At 33.0% G+C, this 22,860-nt stretch overlaps 1 protein-coding gene across 1 annotated transcript in view; it reads right to left on the bottom strand.

Annotated features, from left to right (window-relative positions):
• LOC134243382 (polyunsaturated fatty acid lipoxygenase ALOX15B-like) overlaps nt 1-9,604 on the bottom strand; it is a 63,055-nt gene extending 53,451 nt beyond the window's left edge. Inside the window, exons 1-12 of the mRNA XM_062725633.1 lie at nt 9,596-9,604; nt 8,543-8,674; nt 8,060-8,110; nt 7,806-7,900; nt 7,502-7,631; nt 5,931-6,023; nt 4,655-4,772; nt 4,287-4,404; nt 3,289-3,381; nt 2,759-2,825; nt 2,404-2,494; nt 2,144-2,244 (exon numbers count right to left, since the gene is read on the bottom strand). Of these exons, the coding sequence (XP_062581617.1) occupies nt 2,144-2,244; nt 2,404-2,494; nt 2,759-2,825; nt 3,289-3,381; nt 4,287-4,404; nt 4,655-4,772; nt 5,931-6,023; nt 7,502-7,631; nt 7,806-7,900; nt 8,060-8,110; nt 8,543-8,674; nt 9,596-9,604 (1,098 nt within the window). The remainder of the gene's footprint in view (nt 1-2,143; nt 2,245-2,403; nt 2,495-2,758; nt 2,826-3,288; nt 3,382-4,286; nt 4,405-4,654; nt 4,773-5,930; nt 6,024-7,501; nt 7,632-7,805; nt 7,901-8,059; nt 8,111-8,542; nt 8,675-9,595) is intronic.
• Nucleotides 9,605-22,860: the final 13,256 nt, after the last annotated feature.

Here is a 22,860-nt window from a genome sequence, read left to right as displayed (position 1 = left end):
TACAAGAAAGCTTAATCTGAAACGAAAGATGAAAAAAATGTGGTTTTTGCTAATGCCTTTTTCTTACTACAAATACATGTAGTCATACTTAAATAACTCACAGTTAAGTTAGCAATAGCAACTTATACAGTAAGAGAAAAACAAATAAAAGTGATATAGTCTTATGAAGGCTATAGACTCTGAACTTTTTATTTGATTTTTCTTCATTGGTACCCATAGAAATATTTAGACACATTTCTGTTTTAATTATAGGATTAAATGAAGGATACTTAAACTATAAAATCTGATTATTAAATCTTTTAAATTCTGAACTTAATTAAGAATACGTCATGCTTATAATTTTTTAACTAAGATTTTACAAAATTACCTGAATAACATAAATTCACTGGAAGTAAACATATTACTGGACTATTTTGTACAAATGGATTGCATTTTTAATACAAAATGAGCAAATGAAATGTTTGTGTTTGTAAAAAAAAATCTGATGAAACAAAACAAAATTTTACATGTGTTGATGAAAGCATTCATAGTCTCGCATATCTGCTTTATTACATTGTACAGTTTTCGAAAAGAAAATTTAAAAGACTATTTCAATATCACTATATCATAATGAAATATAAAACTAATGATCAAATCTGCTCTGACCAGCAGTACCATGTACATTTTGAATAACCTCTTTATAGAATGTGGAGTCCGATTCCATACCACGCAAAATAAGATTGATAACAAACAAGTAGTGATAAAAGCTTGTATAATTATACACATATAAGGAAAAAGACACCTTCAAATACTTATTGAGTTCCGTACATTAGCTGGAAGCAACCACTCGTAAGGGTACCCATTAATTTGGTGTACAGAATTCTCGATGGAGTTGTTTCTTTGGTTTATTTTATCTCTGACTGCAATCAGATTTTGTTGAAATCTGCAAAGTAAGTTATTACTTATATATTGCTTAACTTGATTGCAAAAGAATTTAATTCAATAAACCTGTTGATGGAATTCATTAAACGCTTTAGTACTTTATACTCCTACATACTTTTGCACAATTCTTCTGCCAGCATTGTCCATGGCACGTACATACACGGCCTCATAGTTCCCAAGGCTGTTAGTCGTAATTGTGGTTAAAACCATCATAATTTTGATTGTCGAGAAAATCTTCTGTCCTGTAGGCATTGCTTCATCAAGTTCATGTACACCCTTTAGAAGAAAAGATGAAATAAACGTTAATAGAGATAAAAATGTTAAATAATTTTTCATTTTTATATTTTACTCATGCATTACTAGTATCCAAGCTCAGTCTTGGATATGTATGTTTTCTATAAGAGAAGCACAGAAATGTAAGACAAAAAGTATATTTACATTTTCTAATTCCGGTTGACCACTCAAAATAGCAGGCATATTTGGTGGGAATGCGTATTGTTCATATTGTGGAAAGTTTGTTGCAGAATGCTCCACACTGCAGATAAAGATGACATTTGCCAGCACGGTTACAACATTTGCTATACTGTCAAATTCTGGCACATCCTAAAAATAAAGTACGGCTTAGAGATAGAAACATATTTGTTCGTTTGGATAGGGATATCAAACGATACTCTGCGTTACCCCTTACATACGAAATTAAGTCAGCAAGAACGATAACTTAAATGTATACTGTATACCGGGGTACTAATTTTTTAGACCTACTGTATAATGATTTTTAAAACTTTCAGTTGCCCATGAACATTTTTGCCTGGAAATTAATTGATTCCACAGTCAGATCAGTCATCTATTTGCAAATTGCTTAAGATCATTACATTTTTCCCTAAACAATTTCAACATTTTCATGTTTATCAGAGAGGCACATTCAGCAGTACGTAACAATTAGTTCATGAGCCTAAATTCATAATTTCAGCATCATACATTATCTGTATCTCGTGTGTAGAGTATCATATTTTATAGGCCTAATTTATTTACGTTTTGAATGCATGTTGAAGGAAATGATTTCTATCATTGTCAACTTACAAATTTATAAAGAACAGTCATATGTTTTATTATGGTAGAATCTCTAATTTGTCAATGAGTAGAAAATCTATGATGCAGTCAAGACATTCCTGTCGATCAAAATTTGCATAAAGTTCAAAATGTTGATGGAAAATGGACCTACCAGCATGCCACATCCTCCAACATCCGTCAGAGACCTAGGTGCCACAAGTTCTGCTCTGAAGGCCTGGATCTCTTGGTCGTTTATAACTTCTTGATCTTCTTCTGTCATATATTTAAAGCAAGAAGAAACATAGGTAAAATTTTAATGACGAATGCTATCTTTTCTTTCGCAAGTCTTTTAATCTTATTTTTTTAAGTGAATTGATATAGTTTTCATTTTTTAACAACAATAATCAAAATTTTAACTGGTGTGATACAAACGGTAGTAGTGCGCAACATATTCATGAACAAATTTTTGTATGGCATCCAGTAGCTGCAGGGCATCGTCTCTGAAAAAGTACCCAGGTATATCCTGAAAGAGAGCCAAATATAATCCAATTAGTACATATTATCATTCAATTATTGTTCTCTCTCTCTCTCTCTCTCTCTCTCTCTCTCTCTCTCGCGCGCGCTCTCTCTCTCTCTCTCTCTCTCTCTCTGTGTGTGTGTGTGTGTGTGTATGTATAAGGATGGGTCGGTGTGAATGTGTGTTTCCTTTATTAAATGAATTTATAATTTATATTGTCAATCATTATATCTCTATAGTTTGAATGTGTCTAAATGTAATGAGGTTTACCATAACACCTCTTACGCGGAAGTTTTTTTCAATGGACCCATGTTCGTCAAATGACCATCTTTCATTACTGAAATTTACAAATTAAAATTAGAAATATGTTGTTTTAAAGTGGATTATGTCATGTCATTATTTTGTACATATTTCAATCATCGAGGCTCTTTTTCAACCCTCTTTTTTAAAAAATCTATATTGAATTTTACATTGAAAGTAGTTTTTTTAAAATACTACTACTCTTTCTTATTGTATTTCTAAGTTTTGTGGTTTCTTCTCCATAAAAAACATGATTATTCGGCTAGTGAAAAGGTACCATAATTGTTTTTCTATCTTCTGAATTATTTTGTTTTATAAAGAAACATCCCTTCGTTCATTCATTTACAGCGTTGCATATGATTAAAAGATTTTTGGTATTGGATGTTTCAAAATAAGTATAACTTTAAGAGTTATAATGATTCATGAAAATGTAGGTAATTTCTTCTACTCCTTTTTATTTACTCCTTTTATGAACCATACCAGGTCGAATTCATTCTTACTGTTTCGCTATCAGTTTCATCATATTCCTTTGTCCGAAGTACATATCTCTGTCCACATATCCACCAGGCTGGATCAGTTCTTTCGTAGCAAGACTAGAATAGAACGATTATTTGCAGTAAATTATCAAGAGTGTAAATAATTTGAATAATTTTAATTGAAACAATATAGACGTGTAAGAGAAGTGTAGTATATATGTAGAACTCCAAAGTGCAATGGGACTCCAAAGTCCGATGGTCTGCGCCAAAATCCAATGGTTTGACATGCCAAAGTCCAAAAGTGCGGAAAAAATTAACGTTTATGATGTCATATAGTACTACTGCGCAAAAATGCGATGCCGTGCCATGGCAATGCCTGATTGATTAAAATAAATCCAAATAAATATTAAATGCAAAGATTAACCGTAATCTTTTGGAGATAGGTGTGAGACTAACACTTATCAGTCGAAAAATGTGTAACAACTATAAGCTAGATATCTTGGATTGGTGCAGGACTAACCCAAATCAGTCCAATAGTGTGCGAGGACTAACCATAAAATCTCTCGTTGAGTTCATAGAAACAAATTGGTGTTCAAGAACTAACCCTTAACAGTCGAATGGTGTACAAGTACTAACCTTAATAACTCTGGTGGGCAAAAACAATAAGCAAAATCAGTAAAACTGTATGCGAGACAAGTACTAAATCAATGGATTTTGAATGCAGGACAACGTCATGACGTCGGACTATTGTGACGTCATAAACGTTGATTGTTCCTTCGCATCATCGGACTTTGGCGTATCAGACCATTGCAATTTAGCGCAATGTGTCTCATAGCCAACAAGCCATCTGACTTTGGCGTGACTATTGGACTTTGGCGTCCGTAAAGTCAGTGAGCCATCGGGGTTTGGCACAGACCATCGGGGTCTGGCGAAACCATCGGACTTTGGCGTCACCATAGCACTTTGGAGTCTTACATATATATTGACCAATATAAATTGACCAAACTCCATTTTTATCTTACTCGTTTATGAAGTGCATATAGCGGAAATGGGGAAGCATTAATTTGTATATAGGGTGCCTCTCGGAGAGATTTCTATGCATACACACGCTTACTCCGTCCATCAATAAATGAGTGAAGCCTACAAACAAAAATAATAAATGGTTTAATATAATTCTTTAATAATAACTTTAATTTACTGCTTTTTACTTGTACATCCAAACATTATGCAAATCTTTCTTTACTTTATAATTTGAAAATTTAGAATTCTTTTCCGTTCATTTATTTAATTGTTTAGTTAAATAAATTGTTTTATAATTATTATCTACCTGCCAATCTATGAATTAGGTCGAAAATATTTAAGAATAAAAAAAAAAGCCAAGAAATGTTACCTAAATGAGTGACCGACTCATGATATTGGGCATCCAACATATTGAACCACATTCTGCCTTTGACCCAATTGCGTAGATTGTCCATGGAATCTGAATCTAATTGAGGAGGCTTAAATACCTGAAATCAGTTTTGTTATATAATTTTCTTTCTTGTTATTCCACTGCATGTCTATGCAATTGCTTAGACTGTGAAAGGAGGTACTGTAGTAAAAAAGGTGAAGAAAATGAACAATAATTGATTTGAAAAAACAGGCAGTGAAAATCTGTGCTTCCTGTCACGGTAGCTTATGATTTCAGAGGTTAGTCTGGCTTTTATGTTGCTGAATTCTAAAACGTTAACATAGTATAGTGTCTGTTACTTCACCAAGAGCCCGGCATAAGAACTATTATTCGAGGGTCCTTCAGGAAAGTCCTTAGAACCCGAGGACCTGTATCACAATAGTTGTTGGCACGATAAAGACCCCTTACTGTTCAAAGCTTCTATGTGTTGAGTATAGGTCTAAATTTGAAGACCTTCACCAGCATGTGGCGACGTCTCTAAATGAGTTAAAAAATACTCGGGTGGAATCAATCAATCAAATCAGTTAAAAGGGCATAAAACGTGGACACCATGAAATGTCAGAGATTGGATCGAGAGCAGATGAAGGCAATAATTGCCTTCGATCTGTCAAATCCCCCATGACTCCTATGTTTTGATTAGGAAGACGGATTAATCTATAGACATATATTAAAATATATGTAAACAAAGGCCTACAAATCGGTATGAAATATGTCAGTCAAAATAAGATTTAATGATAGATTGAATTTGCTGACACAGTCATTTTAGTGACCATAGAGTTTACGAAATGCTGAATTTGAATTTTAAAATCCCTGTTACATTATTTTATCTGTCAGAAGTAAGCCCCGGTTTAAAGGTGTTCGTATTCAGAGTATAATAGGTTGATAAGGAAGTCCAACAGATGTTTAAGAAGGCCTACTCTGTAAAGGCTACTTAGATATTGTAGATGGGGAACTACGGCATCTTTTAAATTACAAAATCAGAGTATTTGTTAATACAATTAGAGGTAAATTTGTAGATTACTTTTTACACCTCACTTAAAAATGGCTTCCTTATGCAAGAGAAAATATTTTCCATTTAGAATAAAATATTTCTTTTTGAAAACATTTCAAGCAAGGTTTAAAAGCAATATATTCATGGAAATCAAGATAAAATTATCTAACTTGTGAAATTTCTAAGTAGTCCATTCTTTTATACATGGAAGATTTGATATGTTACCTCCTTATTATCCGGTTTCCGTGGGTCAATTCGAATTGCTACGGGCATCAGCAGGTTGTTGTATATCACAAACAAGGCAATGGGAGCCAAAAGCTTATATAAATACATAATTAAATAAGATTAAAAGAATAAGTTATTTTGAAATTAGTTGCTAATCAAGCTTCCTGCATAGAGAGAAAACTACATAACTTAACCTAAGCTTTGCAATCAAATCAAAAGACACAGAAATAAAAACGAAAATAATCTAATTCAATCGCTGGGTCCTTGATTTTATAAAATTGGACCGGTTGACAGGAGACACTTATTTTCCTAAGCACCCGGCACTTTATGATGAGAAGAAAACATGAATACCTAGATTCATAGTTTGATCTGGTGCCTAGGGGGAGTAAGCATCCCTTCTGACCACAGAGGCTTGTGTAGAGAAAATAAATCAGTTAGAAAACTAGTGTTAATTGTAACGGGGACCGTTACAGATGTTCCCAAAAGGCTCCCCAAATCCCGTTTTGTGCCTTATTCCTGTAAGACTTTTTATACTTGCTCAGTATCGAAGGATTTCATTTAAAAATAAAAATATTACAATGATATTAACTATATGTCATTTAATATTTTGCATGCACTCGCACGCTCATACATATGCAAGATGACCATTGCATGTTGGCTAAACGATTAACATATCTTTATATACTGAGAATCAAAAAAATTAATACAAACATAAATGTTACCATTTTTTCTAGTATAATATTCATTTTGCACATGTGCACGTGCATGTGCGTCCTTGCATTCAATTTTGATAAAAGCATAAGGTGGGAATTCATTATACCCATTCCTATTCTAAATTTCAGCCCGTTTTGTTGAGAACTAAGAAAGTTGTAGACATTCAAATTTTCAGCCTATCAAATTGCAGCACACGCGCATGCACGTGATATCATGATAATTCTAATACATCATACTGTAGATCTTCATAATGTATGACTATGTTCAAAATTTCAAAGAATTATGACCAAAAAGAAAGATATTGAGACTTTAGTTTCAGCCAGAGCGACGAACACGTGCATGCGCGTGAGATCTTGCTATTTTGACCATGTCATCTTGTCTATACTACTTTTAAATCCTTACATTATGAGATTCAAAACATTTCATCAAAAATTAGAAAAGTTACGGTGATATCCATTATATTGATCATTTCACATGTTGCACATGTGCACTCTTGCAAGCACATGCGCGCAAAATTACCTTCGTTCCGCAAATCTACATAACATGCGATATGTCTACTGATCCTAAAAAAAAGGTTCACCTAAGTCAGATATGTAGTTTACAAGATCACTCGCGGAAAAAAATTTCACAAGAAGAAAATAAGTATAATAAGAAACAGAGTGAAAACAATATATTTTGTTTGGGGAACATTATTACAATGTAGTCCCACGGATTTAAAAATCACGTGATTTTTCTACTAATTTTCTAACTGATTTATTTTCTTTTCAATTATTCTTTATTTTCTCGACAAATGCTAATGGACGTTTTAACAGTCAAGTTGTCTTTGTATTTTTTCTTCAAATTCTTTCCATATTTACCGTTGGTTCATTAAATGATACATCAGCCAGATCTACAACAAACAATGTCTTATCCTGTATGTGGGACATAAGCGACTTTCCACCAAGATATGGATGGTCATTCTCTATTGCTTTTACAAATGGTCCAAATCTAAATAAAATACGAAATATTTATATCAAAATTTTGTTCTAAATCAAGAAATCAGTACATTTTGTTAATGTTAATCAGTTTCTAAAACAAGATATCATTAAACTTGTTAAAGGATTTTTTTAAAATCCAATTTATGATTTATAAATAAATTTCTCGTGATAGAAAAACAAATACTGTTGAGGAATTTCTGTTGCAAGTTTGATGAGATTTCGTGTAACCCCATTCAATCTCTGCCACGCAAACCAGTGGTCAGTTTGAGCCTTCTGTGTCTAAAAAAAAAATTAAAACGACACTATAAAAATTCTAAAATCCGAATTTTCTTCGAAGACATGAAGTAAATTGGATACTCATCGCAAAGTCTACCGATAAAATACTTTCTTCTTTGAAATTCAATTTGTTTTTTGCTCTAGAGTTAGAAATATACGCACAGCAGTTTGATTTGGTCTATTTAAAAACTCTGTTCTCCACACTTCACAGCCCTAAAAATTGTTCATAAAGATGTTAACTATATTCTTACGTTTGAATGGAATGCACAAATATATAGTTATTTATGGTAAAATCTTGAGTTCTATTCGTAAAAAGTAAATTTGTTCACAAGGCAATAACTAATTTTTTTAAAGTTGTTTTTGCTCAGACTACTAAATAAATATTCAAAATTGTGCCGAACATGTAATTATCTTTGTTGTGTAAGTGCATGTACATTATTTTAACTTAAAGAACTTGTTTCGAATGAGAGATAGGAAGAAAAAAAGAGCGATATACAAGAAGAGAAAACATCTAATTCGTTATGCACTGCATTTTCTGATTTTTTTAAAAGACATTTTGAGGTATGGTTTTGCTGGAGATGTAGAGAAACATAAAAACATGAGTCACAATGATGTATTTAGGAAGCAAATCACTTTCTGTCTTACCTTTGGTTCTTCAAGAACGCAAGAAGATGTAAAATGCTTGATTATTTGTCGAATTGTCCATCCACCACAATGACAGCATTGAAAAACTCGTTGATAAAGAAAATAAAACAAATATCGGAATGCAAATTTCATCTGCAACAGGAATGAGAATTTTATGTATATTTTAAATACCAACAAATACTATCTGTCCGGTTCTGTTTTATGAGAATGGATGGAATTTGAATAGTTTAAGATGTACAGGTATATTTTTATCCTATACTTGTTTAAATTGTTCTATATATTCTCTTATAACAGAATTAAACCCACGTCTCTTTGGTTTTCACAGTGGATTTTGAATATTAACAAAAACATTAGCAAAATGTAATTATATGGATTTCTTCAGAATACTGCATTTTTTCTTAATTTCTTTTCTCAAGGAAAGTTTGGGTATCCTCATGCCCCCACTAATATTTTCATATAACAATATTTTTGAATATTCTCAGTCTTTCTACATGTTCCGATTTCAGTAGAAATTTCCACGTCCACGTCCATTAATGCTTAATTTCTTTACGAGGAAAAAATGGCCTTCAAAAGGCGGTCACACCTTTATTCAATATCCAAGGAAGTTCAATCATCCTTATATTTATCACGCCACTGGAAAACCAGGTATTCGCTTTTTTGTCCAGCCTGTATTAGAAGTATACGAGGGTTGTCCAAAACGTCCGTGGACAATGACGTTTTAGTGAAAATAAATGGTTTTATATGCATCTACGAATAGTGTATATCAAAATATTTTTTATGAAAAACCAAGTCAGAATTTTTATTTATGAAACTTAATATTTTGTAAAAATAAGCGTCTTTAAAGAACGCAGATTGTGTGTACGGACCAGTCTGACGTTAAGCTAATTTCATTATAACGTCAAACATTTGGATTTTGACTTAATACATGTTCAAGGGCACACACTTTATTTCTTTTTTAAGGCGCAACACATTTTCAAGTGCTAGCAATAATCTTTAAGTATAGATTATAATTTATTCAATTCTTAAAATTCAAAACAATGCACAAAAATTTACGAGCGTCATCTATAAATAGTTTGTATACACAAACTGCACAGCCAAGTCTGACGCTGTGCTAAATTTTTAACAACGTCATGAATGGAAATCTCCATTTTCAGTAAATTACATATGCTTTTTAAATTCTTGTAGTGAATTCTAAATTTGTACACATCTTTAAAAATCGTATAATTATACCAATCTCAAAATCAATATACTAAATATATTTCAATACTTTTCAGTTGTTTTAGCAAGTAGTTTGTCTCTAACTTCATTTCAACCTTATTAAAACATATTTTTTGATCGGATGCTGCCCAGTTCGGACCGCCGACGTCGCTTTTTCTGTCGAGTCTAAACACATATTTGTTACGGTTTTTAGCCGGGCTTGCTGAAAGCATAGCCCTGGCTATAGGCATCATGACAGCTTCAGTTACTATAAATAGACAATGTAAACAAAAAGCCAAACAGCGTTTAAGAAGAAACTTCCAATATACATGTACAAAATAGTTTTACTTAAATTTATCAAATAGGGCAAATCATGAAATAAAATGCAATTTTTCATTGGTGAGAAAACAAGCATTAACAAATTTTCGTTTCCAATTCATTGTCCACGTTTAGATCGCGAAATTGAACATTTTCATATATAACACCCAATCGTGACTACTAGTCCAGTACCGAGTTTTACGAAAGGTCGTAAATTTTGCCGTAGACGTAGACGTAAACGTATTTACGACTGAATTTACGTGTGCGTAGTAGCGTTTTACTGGTCGTATCTGCGCCCGTAAACGTAGCGCTAACGTAAAGATTATTTTAATATGGAATTTATTAAAAGGTAGAAAAACTAACCTAGTAACGGAAGCTACGCATGCGTATGAGCTACATTTATTCAGATGAATCAACAAGAAATATTAATTAACTGAAATGAACAGGCAGCATCATTAATCTATTAAAATAATTATCAGTAAAAGAAATAATAGAGATAAGATGGGGTTCCTTGATTTTCAATTAATTTTGCCGATAAAAAATCAATTTTCCGAGGTGTTTTTTTTAAAAATGATTTTAATTAATTTTCTATCAAAAGAATAAGCAATTAGTCTTTATTTTAAAAAAAAATCAGAATAGATGTCAGTTGTGATTTTTGATTATCCATTTATTCTAGAAATATAATCCTAAAATGGGAGAAAGATATTAAAAATCTATAAGCCAATCAAGAGTTATGAACTAAATAATTGCATATTTTTTTTTTTAAAATTACTTTTTTCAGGCTGTTTTCATAAGAGTACGAGTTAGGTTATGGGCATATTGAAAAGTTTATAAAGTACATGAAAAGTTTATACAGTACATGTATCTGCGCGTTACACGTGGCTGCCAAATTAATACGCATTGAAAAATAAAACTCTGAAAAAAAGCTTTCCTCTTTACATATCTCAATAAATTGCTGAAAAGTTAGCATTTTACTTAGTCGTGCATTATAAGTGTTTAGAGATTAAAAGCCCAAGCATTGTTCATGATAGAAAAAACATACTGTTAATAATTATATTTTTCTTAATAACAGTATGCAATATTGGTTTGCTAAAACTTTCTCTAATTTCTTTTCTGTAAAAATTTGAAAACAGAAAAAAAACTTACATCTTAGATTGTTATTTTCTAAACTTCTCTCTCTCTCTCTCTCTCTCTCTCTCTCTCTCTCTCTCTCTCTCTCTCTCTCTCTCTCTCTCTCTCTCTCTCTCTCACGTATATAGTTTTTTTTATGTTATCAATGTACAAGAAGGCCATGTGATTTGCGATAAAATGTCACATGATCCGTGAATTTTTTTTTTTTTTTTTTTTTTTTTTTAGAAATTCATTCTTTACATACAATGAATAACAAAGCACTGATAAGAGTATACATTGTATCATGTAACATGTCTGCATATAATAAAAAAAAATCTTTTACAAGAGGTGCATTCTATTTTGCATTTCTAAATTATGACGTAATTTTCTGTATCCATTGCGTAAATTCTTCTATGACGTCATATGGCTCCGGGAAAAAAGATAGGCCTTTACAGTGTGCGGTATTTTTTATTAAAATGCTTTTGTTAAGAAACTCTGTCATTTTTACGTAACAAATAAAATTTTGTTATATTTTTTAAAAAGTTTTCTTCCGTAAAGATGTACTTGTACATGCAGGCTTCATATTTATAGGTGTAACATGATAGTAAAATAAATTGCAAGTGCTCAAATTTTATTTATAGCGATTGAAATCGAGGTTTGTGTTTGTTTGTTTTTTTTTCAACTTTATATTTTCTTAAAAATTCATGTGACAACGTAATACCAATTTAACATGGGATTCCCCGTTTTTACGAGTCCTTTTTCTTTTTTTTTTTTTTACATGATACAGTATATAAATTTAATAATTGATTCTGTACCCCCCTCCCCCGCACTTGTGCCTATAAGATTTGAAAACAACAAATCGTTTTATGAATACTCTACACTTCAAAATTAATTGCGTATTTTTTTTATTTCATCTTTACGTAAATTTTCGAGTATGTCCATAAGGGCATTATATTGCACAAGTTGACATGTTATTATTATTCGATAAACTCCAGAAAAATCACGGGAAATAAAAATTGTAACATGAGATTGTATTAATGAAAAAATTAATGACTTTTATCCCCCAAAGATACATTCAGATTAAAGTACTAGTCATATTTATAAAGTTATAGTAATATTTATAAGGCTACGTGTTTTCCTACGACTGCTATAGGGCACACGTAGATTTTCACGTAAATCTACGTCAAATCGTAAGATACGACTTTTAGTAAAACGCAAAATCGGTGTAAGTTACGGCTACGTCTACGCTTACGTCTACGATTTGACTTACGACCTTTAGTAAAACTGGCTACAGAATCGTAACCAGAAAATAATCGCGAACATGATCCGATTGATGCGCATGAATATACTATTCGAACTTCTTTCGATAGCCTTCAGCTGTTGACTGCAAAGGAAGACGACATATTGAACTGAGAAAGAAAGTTGGTTTGGCTATAGTAATCTGTAAATAGCAAATTTTATTAATATTTGAAATATTTTTTCTCTAGAGCTGAAAGAAATCATCAAATACGGCGTTACGGTAGATTCATGTACGTTTTTAAATGTTCATTGCATGATTAGAACATTAGATCGGGCGCGTGTGCCGATATGTTGTATTATTTGTAAACATTAATTTTTACCAAAGGCCTAGATCCCGCTAATCAATTAGTCGTGATTTGTGATATAAATCATATTTTGAATATTATCAGTTTCATGAAATGAATCAATAAAAGTTACTCTTTCCTTGATTTTTTCTGTGAACGAAATTACTTGTATTGATCTAGATCCATGTCATTGCACAATTGATGCTAGAAGTGGGTGCCTACCGCTATACTCATAGTTTAAATTGTTAGTAAGCATGAGTTTTGGCAATGATTATCTTAATTTATTTTGTATTTGAACAAACATTAAGAGCGCGCGCGCGCGCGCGCGCGCGCGCGCGCGCGCGCGCGCGCGCGCGCGCGCGCGCGCGCGCGCGCGCGCGCGCGCGCGCGCGCGCGCGCGCGCGCGCGCGCGCGCGCGCGCGCGCGCGCGCGCGCGCGCGCGCGCGCGCGCGCGCGCGCGCGCGCGCGCGCGCGCGCGCGCGCGCGCGCGCGCGCGCGCGCGCGCGCGCGCGCGCGCGCGCGCGCGCGCGCGCGCGCGCGCGCGCGCGCGCGCGCGCGCGCGCGCGCGCGCGCGCGCGCGCGCGCGCGCGCGCGCGCGCGCGCGCGCGCGCGCGCGCGCGCGCGCGCGCGCGCGCGCGCGCGCGCGCGCGCGCGCGCGCGCGCGCGCGCGCGCGCGCGCGCGCGCGCGCGCGCGCGCGCGCGCGCGCGCGCGCGCGCGCGCGCGCGCGCGCGCGCGCGCGCGCGCGCGCGCGCGCGCGCGCGCGCGCGCGCGCGCGCGCGCGCGCGCGCGCGCGCGCGCGCGCGCGCGCGTGAAAAGAATAGAAGCATTGTGTATATATTACTGTGAAACATCTAAACACAATATAAATCAAAACAATTGCAAATATTGAGTATATGTTTATTTCAAAATTAAAGTTACTTGGAGTTTAACTTATATGTATCTATAACAAAAGTGATATAAGAAAACTGCATTATGTTGAAATTAAAGTATATTGGAAGTATTTGAAAATTATATGAAAGGTGTTCCAAGTATTGTAGACTTTTCTGGGGTAGTGGCCAACTTTTTTTCAGGGCCAACTTCCTTTAACTTCCATTTTTTTTAAAATTTCTTGCTATGAATATACTGTGGTAAAAGGGGGTGGGGGGCAAACCATCTTGTCAATGGATATTTTCTATAGAAAGGTAATGTTGGGGAAAAAAGTGGAGGGGGCAGGCCCCCCTCCTGCCCCCCTCCCCCCCCCCCCCGTTGCTACGTGCCTAAAATATATACAAGTCATCACAAATAAGAAAACAATAATGTATTGTATTCAAAACATATATGTATTAAATGGATTGTAGAGAAATCGTATGGTTAAAAATAATGTAGGTCCTTTTATTAATATTTTACATAGAAAATGCATCGAAAATTGTGAAAACATATATTGGACAAAATCTAAAAAGGAAGGCTGGTTTGGTGGGCTAAACAAACCAGAATTAAACATATTTGGTACCTTTGAATGTGTGCAAGAGTCCTTGAAAAATTCTATACTAAAGTCAGGAACGTTGCCAATGTCTTTAACAAAACTTGAAAATATTAAAAAAAATTACCTGAAAAATTTACTCGTCCAGCATACATATTGTAGAGCTCTACACAAATTTACATATTATTGTCTGAAAAATTATTATTCTTTTGCTTACAAAGATTTGAAAAATAGCAATGTAGATTGTGACCTAAAAGCCCGGTTTGATTGTTTAGTATTTGCACTTCTATATAGTAAGCGATACTTGAGATATCATAAAATGATTATTGCCTCTTTATTTGTGTTACATAATTTTTTTAATTTAATTTTTGACTCGTTTTATATAGCAAATAATCATTTTAATCAGAATACTTTATATCAGAGTTTATGTCATTTTAATCTTGGTCCGTGCGCACTATCTGCGATCTTTAAAAACCCCGAGTTTTACAAAGATATTATGTTCCATCAATAAAATTTAAAACGCTCTTACTCGTTTTTTCTTAAAAAATATTTTGATAAAAAACAAATTTATAAAGAACCATTTATTTTTACAAAAACGTCGTTGTCAACTACCTGTTTGGATAACCCTCGTATGTGTTTAAATCAGAGCGTTCCTGAGATTTTCACGAAACTTATAATTGATCGAATTTCGATGTTGTCCAACAATATCATGATGAACAACAAATCATTAACTGATAAAGTAAATATCCAGAAAAATCATTAAAACTCACACACAGAGGTTTATCATTTATAAGAGGTCAAGCAATCGTAATAATGACATAATTTTCATTTTATATGCCACTTACTGCGAGGTTTTTTTTCACTTGTATTGTTAGGAATTGAAATGATAAGAAACGATTAAATTATACCCCGCATTTTTAAACATCCGGTTCTATGATAACTGTCAAAGTGTTCTATCAAGAATAATTGAAATATTTTTATTTAAAAAAAATAAAAAGGGTTTATATTAACTTTTGTATTTTTTAATCACTTTCACTAATCAATTATAAATAAAATATGAAGAAATTCCACGAACTTCTGGATCAACTTTCGTACACGTTTTTTATTTTTTTTTTTTTCATCAACACAGGGAGTCTAAAAAGACGTCAGAATTTAAATTTGTTTATTATCTAAATCTGGGAATTATATGTACATTTGAGTACATGTTTTAATTTCAATAGACTCTAATCAATTTTGAAAGTCATTATATTGCCTGAGAAAGTTTTCAGACGCAGTTGTTAAAGACGTTCTGCATTGACACTATAATCAATACGACATGTATATCTGAACTCTCACTTTATTTACAATATTACTATATGACACCCCCATTTCCAAAATAAATAATTGAATAAATGTTGAATCAACTGTTTTTCAACATATAATCAACGTTGATTATCAATGTTGATTCAATGTTAAGACTTCAACGTTGATACAAATTTTCAAAATCTAACATAAAATCAATGTTGAATCAACATAGAAAAACAACGTTGATTCAAAGTTGTGTGCCTGCTGGGATATTTTTCCTAATAATAATTTTAAAGATAATCCCGAAACATAGACATGGTACCGGTAATTAAAAGTGTTTAACTGTGATGTTATAGCATTGAACAATTTCAGGACGCGCAGGGTAACGACCTGACGTTTTAGAAACAGTTATTAACACTTTACAAACTGTCCCATTGCCCCGCGATCTCAGTCTGGAGAGCTATAATTACCTAAAAATTATCTTAATCATAAGATGAGTAAAACTCTCAATGAACTTTTTAAAATTATTTTTCTTCTTTTTTTATTGTAACTTTAAGCTTTACAGCTTATCAGTACAAAATAATATAAACAGTTTCAGTACAGAAGTGGATAATTTACAGGAGAACAATGTGTACGTACAAAAATGATAGTAATGAATAACAAACAAACAAAAAAAGTAATGGAAAACATACAATTATCGGATTACAAGATCACCTCTTCGCCTCAAGCTATAATAAATATATTTACCAAGGTTACACATATCCTTATAATTCTCAGTATTGAACAATTGCAATAATTTAAACATGGATGGTTTTTTAATGAAATATTTTTTAATAAATTTGTTTCGATAATCTTCATAAACAGGACATACCAATAAAAAATGATATTCATCCTCAACACAATTATGACAAGAAAAACTTTTCCTATGCGTTTTGTTAGTTTTATTATATCTCCCAGTTTCAATAGCTAACAGGTGTGATGATAATCTTAACTTTGATATACATTTTTGGAACTTAGCCGGAATAGATTTCTTTAAGTAATACTGAAGGTAAAACCCATCAAGTAGATATTTATAAAAAGAGCATTTTTGCGAACTTTCGATTTTAGCAAATACTTCTTGTTTAGCCTGGTCCAAGATCCTATATTTAATACATTTTAAGGTAGCTGTATTAATTTGTTGTTTATCCCAAACTTCACTAAAACCTAGATCATTTAAACATTTCTTCACCTGAAAAGCCCAGTTTTTTTGTGAATGCATTTCACAGTTAATATACATCTTCCCGTAACAATTTCTAATGATACAGTTATCGCTGGCTAAAACATTACTCCAAAGTTTTATCATTGAAAATGTCCTTTTGAACAACAGAGGAAGTCTGCCTAACTCAGCATACACAGCTGCATTACATGTAGATTTTTTAACTCCTAATATCTGCTTACAAAAATCAAGATGTAGTTTTTCTACATTATCACCTTTATGAGATCCCAAATTTCTGATGCATAATTTACAATGCCTCCAACATAACAATCAAAAAGCGATAATAGAGTTTCATGATTAAGGGACAAACCCCTTATATTTTTTTTTTCAACACAAATAATGCTTTTCTACCCTGGTCAGACAACTGTTTTTCCGCCATTGCAAATTTATTATTATATTGAAAAATAATTCCAAGGTGTGTAAATTGTTCGACAATTTCCAAAACATGTTTACCAATGAACCATTTTTCATTAGATTTGATTTCGCCCTTATTTCTAAAAATTAAAACTTTAGATTTGTCCACATTAACACATAAATTCCAGGACTTACAATATTCAGACAATTCATTCAAAAGTGATTGCAAACCTTCAATTGTTTCAGAAAAAAGGACCATATCATCTGCATACATTGACAAAAATAAGTTCAGTGACATTAGATCATAAGAGATACAGCCAGATTTTAAAAAACTCATTTCAAGTTTCAATTTCAATTAAAAGTGTTTAATATCGCATCATTTCAATGACCCTACCTGGCGTTAATCTGTTAATTGAGGTATTATTGAGGCTTATACGTACTAAATTATGAATTAATAATTTTAAGTTTGCTTGAAAATAAACACTTCTTTCCCAGAAACCACTATCATAAATCTGCATCCCATGTGTTGATCAGAAAACATTTATTGTTTACAACGGGGCGTTCGATATTGAACGCTCGTATTCGGGCATACTCATCTACGTAATAAAAAGTTGGCGTTCAATAAAGCACTAAGATATTGAACGCTAAAATTCTCTGTATTTTTGGTAGTTTTTTATTATAGACTATTTATTAGCTATATAATAGATATGATTTATCCGATAAATGGATGAACCGCTTTCGAATATATGTAGGGCCATAATTTCCCTTGAGTCCTCGACGGATAATTATACCCCCGCTTGAAAAGCGGAACGCCGTCCGGTCGTTACGCTTTGGGGTACTCTTATCCGCAACTCCTTTCGCATCACTGAATGAATTAATTTGATGAAACTTTCAAAGAATCTTCATTACATATTACTATTGTGAACCTCCTATTTTACTTTTTGATCCGACACATATTTTTGGTTTCCCGTAGCAAAACATCAACACTGCCATTATATTCATATGGGAGGCGGGGGTATCATTTGGTGAGCTCATTGCTCACAGTACCTCTAGTTTATTATTGAATTAATTACAACAGTTAAAACACATGAACTTAATGTATTGCTTACCAATGATGAAAAAGACCACTGTTCCTCCTTTGGAAGTTTACTTAGCTACAAATGAAAAAAAAACTTTAAATGAATATAGGCTAATATGTGAAAATATACAGATTTTTCCTTTTATTTTGATTTGATCTTTAAACATGAATAACATAAATAGCTACATGAAAAAGAAAAAATACAAATACCAACAAAACATAAAAAAGCTAAAGTAAAAAATAAATTCAAATTGAAAAGGGAAAAAAAGACATACATGTTTAAGCAAAATATTTTTATATAGTATATCAATATATATACAGTGTATAAATTTAAATACTGACCATAGGTGGGATATTGACAATATCAACTTCCCGCTGCTCAATATTGGTTAATCCGAATGTTTTTTGTTCCAGTTGATAATTTTCCCTTGCTGTATCTAGTTTTTGTTTTCGAGACTGTATTTGCTTATCATGTTGTGGCAAAGATGGAGACTGAGTGTTGCCCATTTTTAAAAGTAATTTCTTCTACTCTTTGGTGAAAAAAATGAATTCTGTCCAGCAATTTATACCCTTATTGATATCTAAATATAGAATTCTTTCTTAATACCGGAAGGGTTTTAATTAATTCATTTTTGGAAAAATCCGGGTCAGATTGTATTATGTGTTTTTGTCGATATCTTGAGTTAAAATGAGATTGTTGTAAAAATGAGACCTTAAGGCTTTAACGCTCATCTTACTTATTATGCCCCCGTAAAAGAAGTTTAGGGGGTATATAGTTTTTGTTGTGTCCGTCCGTCTGTCTGTCCGTCCGTCCGTCCATCTGCCTGTCTGTCTGTCCGTCTGCCTGTCAATCTGTCTGTCTAGCTGTCTGTCTGTCTGTTTGTCCGCAAAATTTTGAACCTTGCCCATAACTTTTGATTTAGTGGAGCTGTGACTTTCATATTTCACATATGTCAAGACCTTTCTTTGGGTACCACCACATTTAATCTTTTGACCTGGACCTTGGAGTTTGACCCACTTTTAGACAAAAATTCCAAACTTTTACTTTGGCCATATCTTTTGAACAGTAGATACCAGGACAATTATACTTCAAATATGAATTTTTTTAAAGAGATTTCATTGGATACCAACACTCTTGGCCTTTTGACCTTGACCTTGGAGATTTCCGTACTTGTGAAAAACTTTGCCCTTGCCGATAAATTTCATACTTCATATATGTAATTCTTGTGAAAAGACCCTTCATTGGATACCAAAAGCTTTTACCCTTTGACCTTGACCTTGGAGTTTAAACTACTTTAAAAAAAAAACAAAACCTTGAGCATAACTTTTAAAGGGTTAGGGCTAGTCTTTCACACTTAATATATTGAATCCTTGTGACAAGAACTTTCATTTGACAACAAGACCTTTGACCCTGGAGTATGACCTACTTTAAAAAAAAAATAACCTTGGCCATATCTTCTGAACAGTTAGGGTTAGAGTATCAATACTTTACATATGTATTCTATGTGGCAATTCCTTTTATTGGATACAAAATACCTTGACATTTTGACCTTGACTTTGAAGAATTTTGTACTTATGTAAAACTTTAACATTGGCAATAACTTTTGAACGCTAAGGCCTAATATTTACATTCGCTGTGTTTTTCTAGTAAGCCAACTGTGAAATTGATTTGAAAACCATTTTCGTGTATACTCACGCGTAGAAATATACACGAATAAACGTGCGTTAACGTGACGTCACAATAAGGCGCAGCGACGTTTGTAAAAATGCAACGATATAGGGCAGCGAGAAATTCAAATATTTAGCATATTTAGTTGCTTCCAAACATGTAAAATGTAAATATAAGGAATGTTTTTCAGTTAAGTGTGAATTATTGGTGTGTGAATCACACAGACTTGCACGTAGGCATATTTTTCATGAAGCGCTCGCGCTTCATGAAATATACCTACGTGACAAGTCTGTGTGATTCACACACCAATAACTCACACAAAACTTCAAAACATTCCTTAAGTGATCTCATACTTTTCTCATGTAATCCTTAAGAAAGAACCTTCATTGGATACCAGGAATATGACCCTTTGATCTTGACTTTGGAGTTTGACTTACTTTTAAAAATCAAACCCTGACCAGGTTAGGGATAGTGCTTTTGTACTTAATGTATTTAATCCTTGTGACAAGACCTTTCATTTGATAGCAAGACCTTTGACCTTGTCCTTGGAGTTTGACCTACTTTTAAAACTTTTAACCTTGGTCATAACTTCTGAACGGTTAGGGCTAAAGCTTCCATACTTTATATGTATATATTTTTGTGAAAAGACCTTTTATTGGATGATGCAATCACCAATGACCTTGACCTTGAGGATTTTCGTACTTATGAAAATGCTTTAACCTTGGCCTACTTTCATATTTCACAATTGTATTTCCAGTGAGAATACTTAGCTTTTGGTACCAAAATATTAATTGTGCATTTACTAAATGCTTAATATTTGCTATGTTGCCATACGGGGGCATCAGTGTTTCACAAATACATCTTGTTCTTTCGGGTATCGAACGATTCGAATTTTACATTCTGAGCCCTACATTTAATTAAATCAGACTTTCAGCATTGTTCACTTTTGTATACTGCACTTATCCATGCGAATCGTACCATGTCTGTAAGAAATGAAACCCCAACTAAATATCTTTACATGTCTTAGTAAAATCTTCAATCCTAAAAAAACTTTTCTCCTTAATTACGTGAACATTTAAACATTTCCTACAAAAAAAGTATTAAGTGATCCACTAAAAGTCAAACATGTTATATATTTAAGAGGAGAACTAATAGTAAAATGGAAAATTTACAGATTTTTTTTTTTTTTTTTTGTAACTCATGGACAGGTAAGCTAAAGTAGTGCTATATATATAACTGCATATTTCGTATCCAGGATGTATTTGTTCAAAGAGTATAAATATCTCTTTGGAAGAACCTGAAGGTCGTACGATTGTTCTGAAACAACATTTAAATAGATAAATGTATGTAATTACTTCACGACATGAAAACAAGGTAGAATACAAGCATTATACTTTTACAATACATATAAAAAATAGAGGTAAATACAACGTCTCCTTGACAACGTACTTCATAATAACATCCTTCATCAAACTACCTCTAAGGATATAGACTTTATACAAATGCTAGAATACATATAAAAATTAATGCTGAATGTCTTTTATATGAAGGGATGCATATATATGAATTAAGATAAGAATTTTACCTTTCCCATATACTGAGTAATCTTAAAATATAAATGCACTGTAAACGAGAGACAGTATGTGTGAGAGAGAGGGTGAGGGAGGGTGTGTGTGTGTGGGGGGGGGGGGGTTACACTTGGTCAATTATCATATTTTATTGCAATTTTGAAAGGAAAATCTGAAAACTTAAATGAGATGTATCTATGAAAGATATCAACATTTTTGGACCAAATCAAAGTCAACCTGCATTGCCTGAACCATCACTTAACTTACTGTGTTCGTATTAAAAAATTTGACAGATAACTACAAAATATTACAAAAAAATTTACCAAATATCCCAATAATCTTTAGAGACTGTTTATTAGAGGTTATCATTCAGCCGGTCTCTGTTTTCCTGGTATTAGCGATTACATTAAATTATTTAAATTCGTCAAATATTTGAGTGTATATTTCAGAAAATTAGGTCAGCAGATAATAGAAGGGAATTCTACTTCCTGGTGACTGTTATTGGTTGATAATATTTATGTTTTCCTTTTCAATTTGTTTTTCTTTTTAATACATTCTAAATATAAAGATTATATTTTTTTCAGTTTTTTTACAGTTTCGTTGTAGTTAGACCTCCACATTCTTTTTTTTTATTATTTTTCACAAAACAAACTAAAACAAACAATAAGATAGAAAAACGTAACAAAATTACATTGTTCTGATTATGTTTTTTTAAAGTCAGATCTGCTTAGTTATACGTAGATTATACAAATTTATACCAACAAGCGATTAATAAGTGAACTTTGAAGTACATGTAAAATATCGATTTAATCTGACTTTTTCCTGGCTTTTTACTTGTTTTAATCTTTCAAGGAAAAGTGCTCATAAAACATCAATTTTTTTTTAATCATTGCAAAATATCAGTATTGTATAAGAAAATCTGATATTTTCATTTTAAAAAATACCTCTTTTTATTTGGAAGAAAGAAAATTACATTTAATGATAATACGGATGCAATTTTAATCATTTGACGGTTTAACCATTGGATATTTTAGCTTCCACTACAAGTACAAGTTACACTACCTAAAAAAACATTAATAAATTTTTTCAAACTCAGTCTTACTTATATTGTCATATAATCATATTGTATATTGTCATTTAATATTATCAATATCAGTCTTACTGATATTGCCACCGCGCTGCGGTTAGAACGTCAATATGATTTAAAAGGATTTTACAAAACATACCTAACAACTAATGTAGACTAATGTAGACGATGACTGTAGAGACTATTCTTTGAACATTGTTTTTTAAGGGAAATTACGCCTACACATTAAAATATTATACAAACAGGGCTTTTGATGAGGTCGATCCCCAGATATATAGACCTTTTAGTTAATGATCGAGTCATCATCATTTCCATTTTATGTTCATGACATCTTAAGGAATTTCAACAATTGATA

This window comes from Saccostrea cucullata, unplaced genomic scaffold (genome assembly GCF_032062105.1).
Source record: "Saccostrea cucullata isolate Sc308-1 unplaced genomic scaffold, CSIRO_AGI_Scuc_v1 ctg26, whole genome shotgun sequence".
NCBI lineage: Eukaryota > Metazoa > Mollusca > Bivalvia > Ostreida > Ostreidae > Saccostrea > Saccostrea cuccullata.
This window is presented reverse-complemented; position numbering and strand designations above follow the sequence as displayed.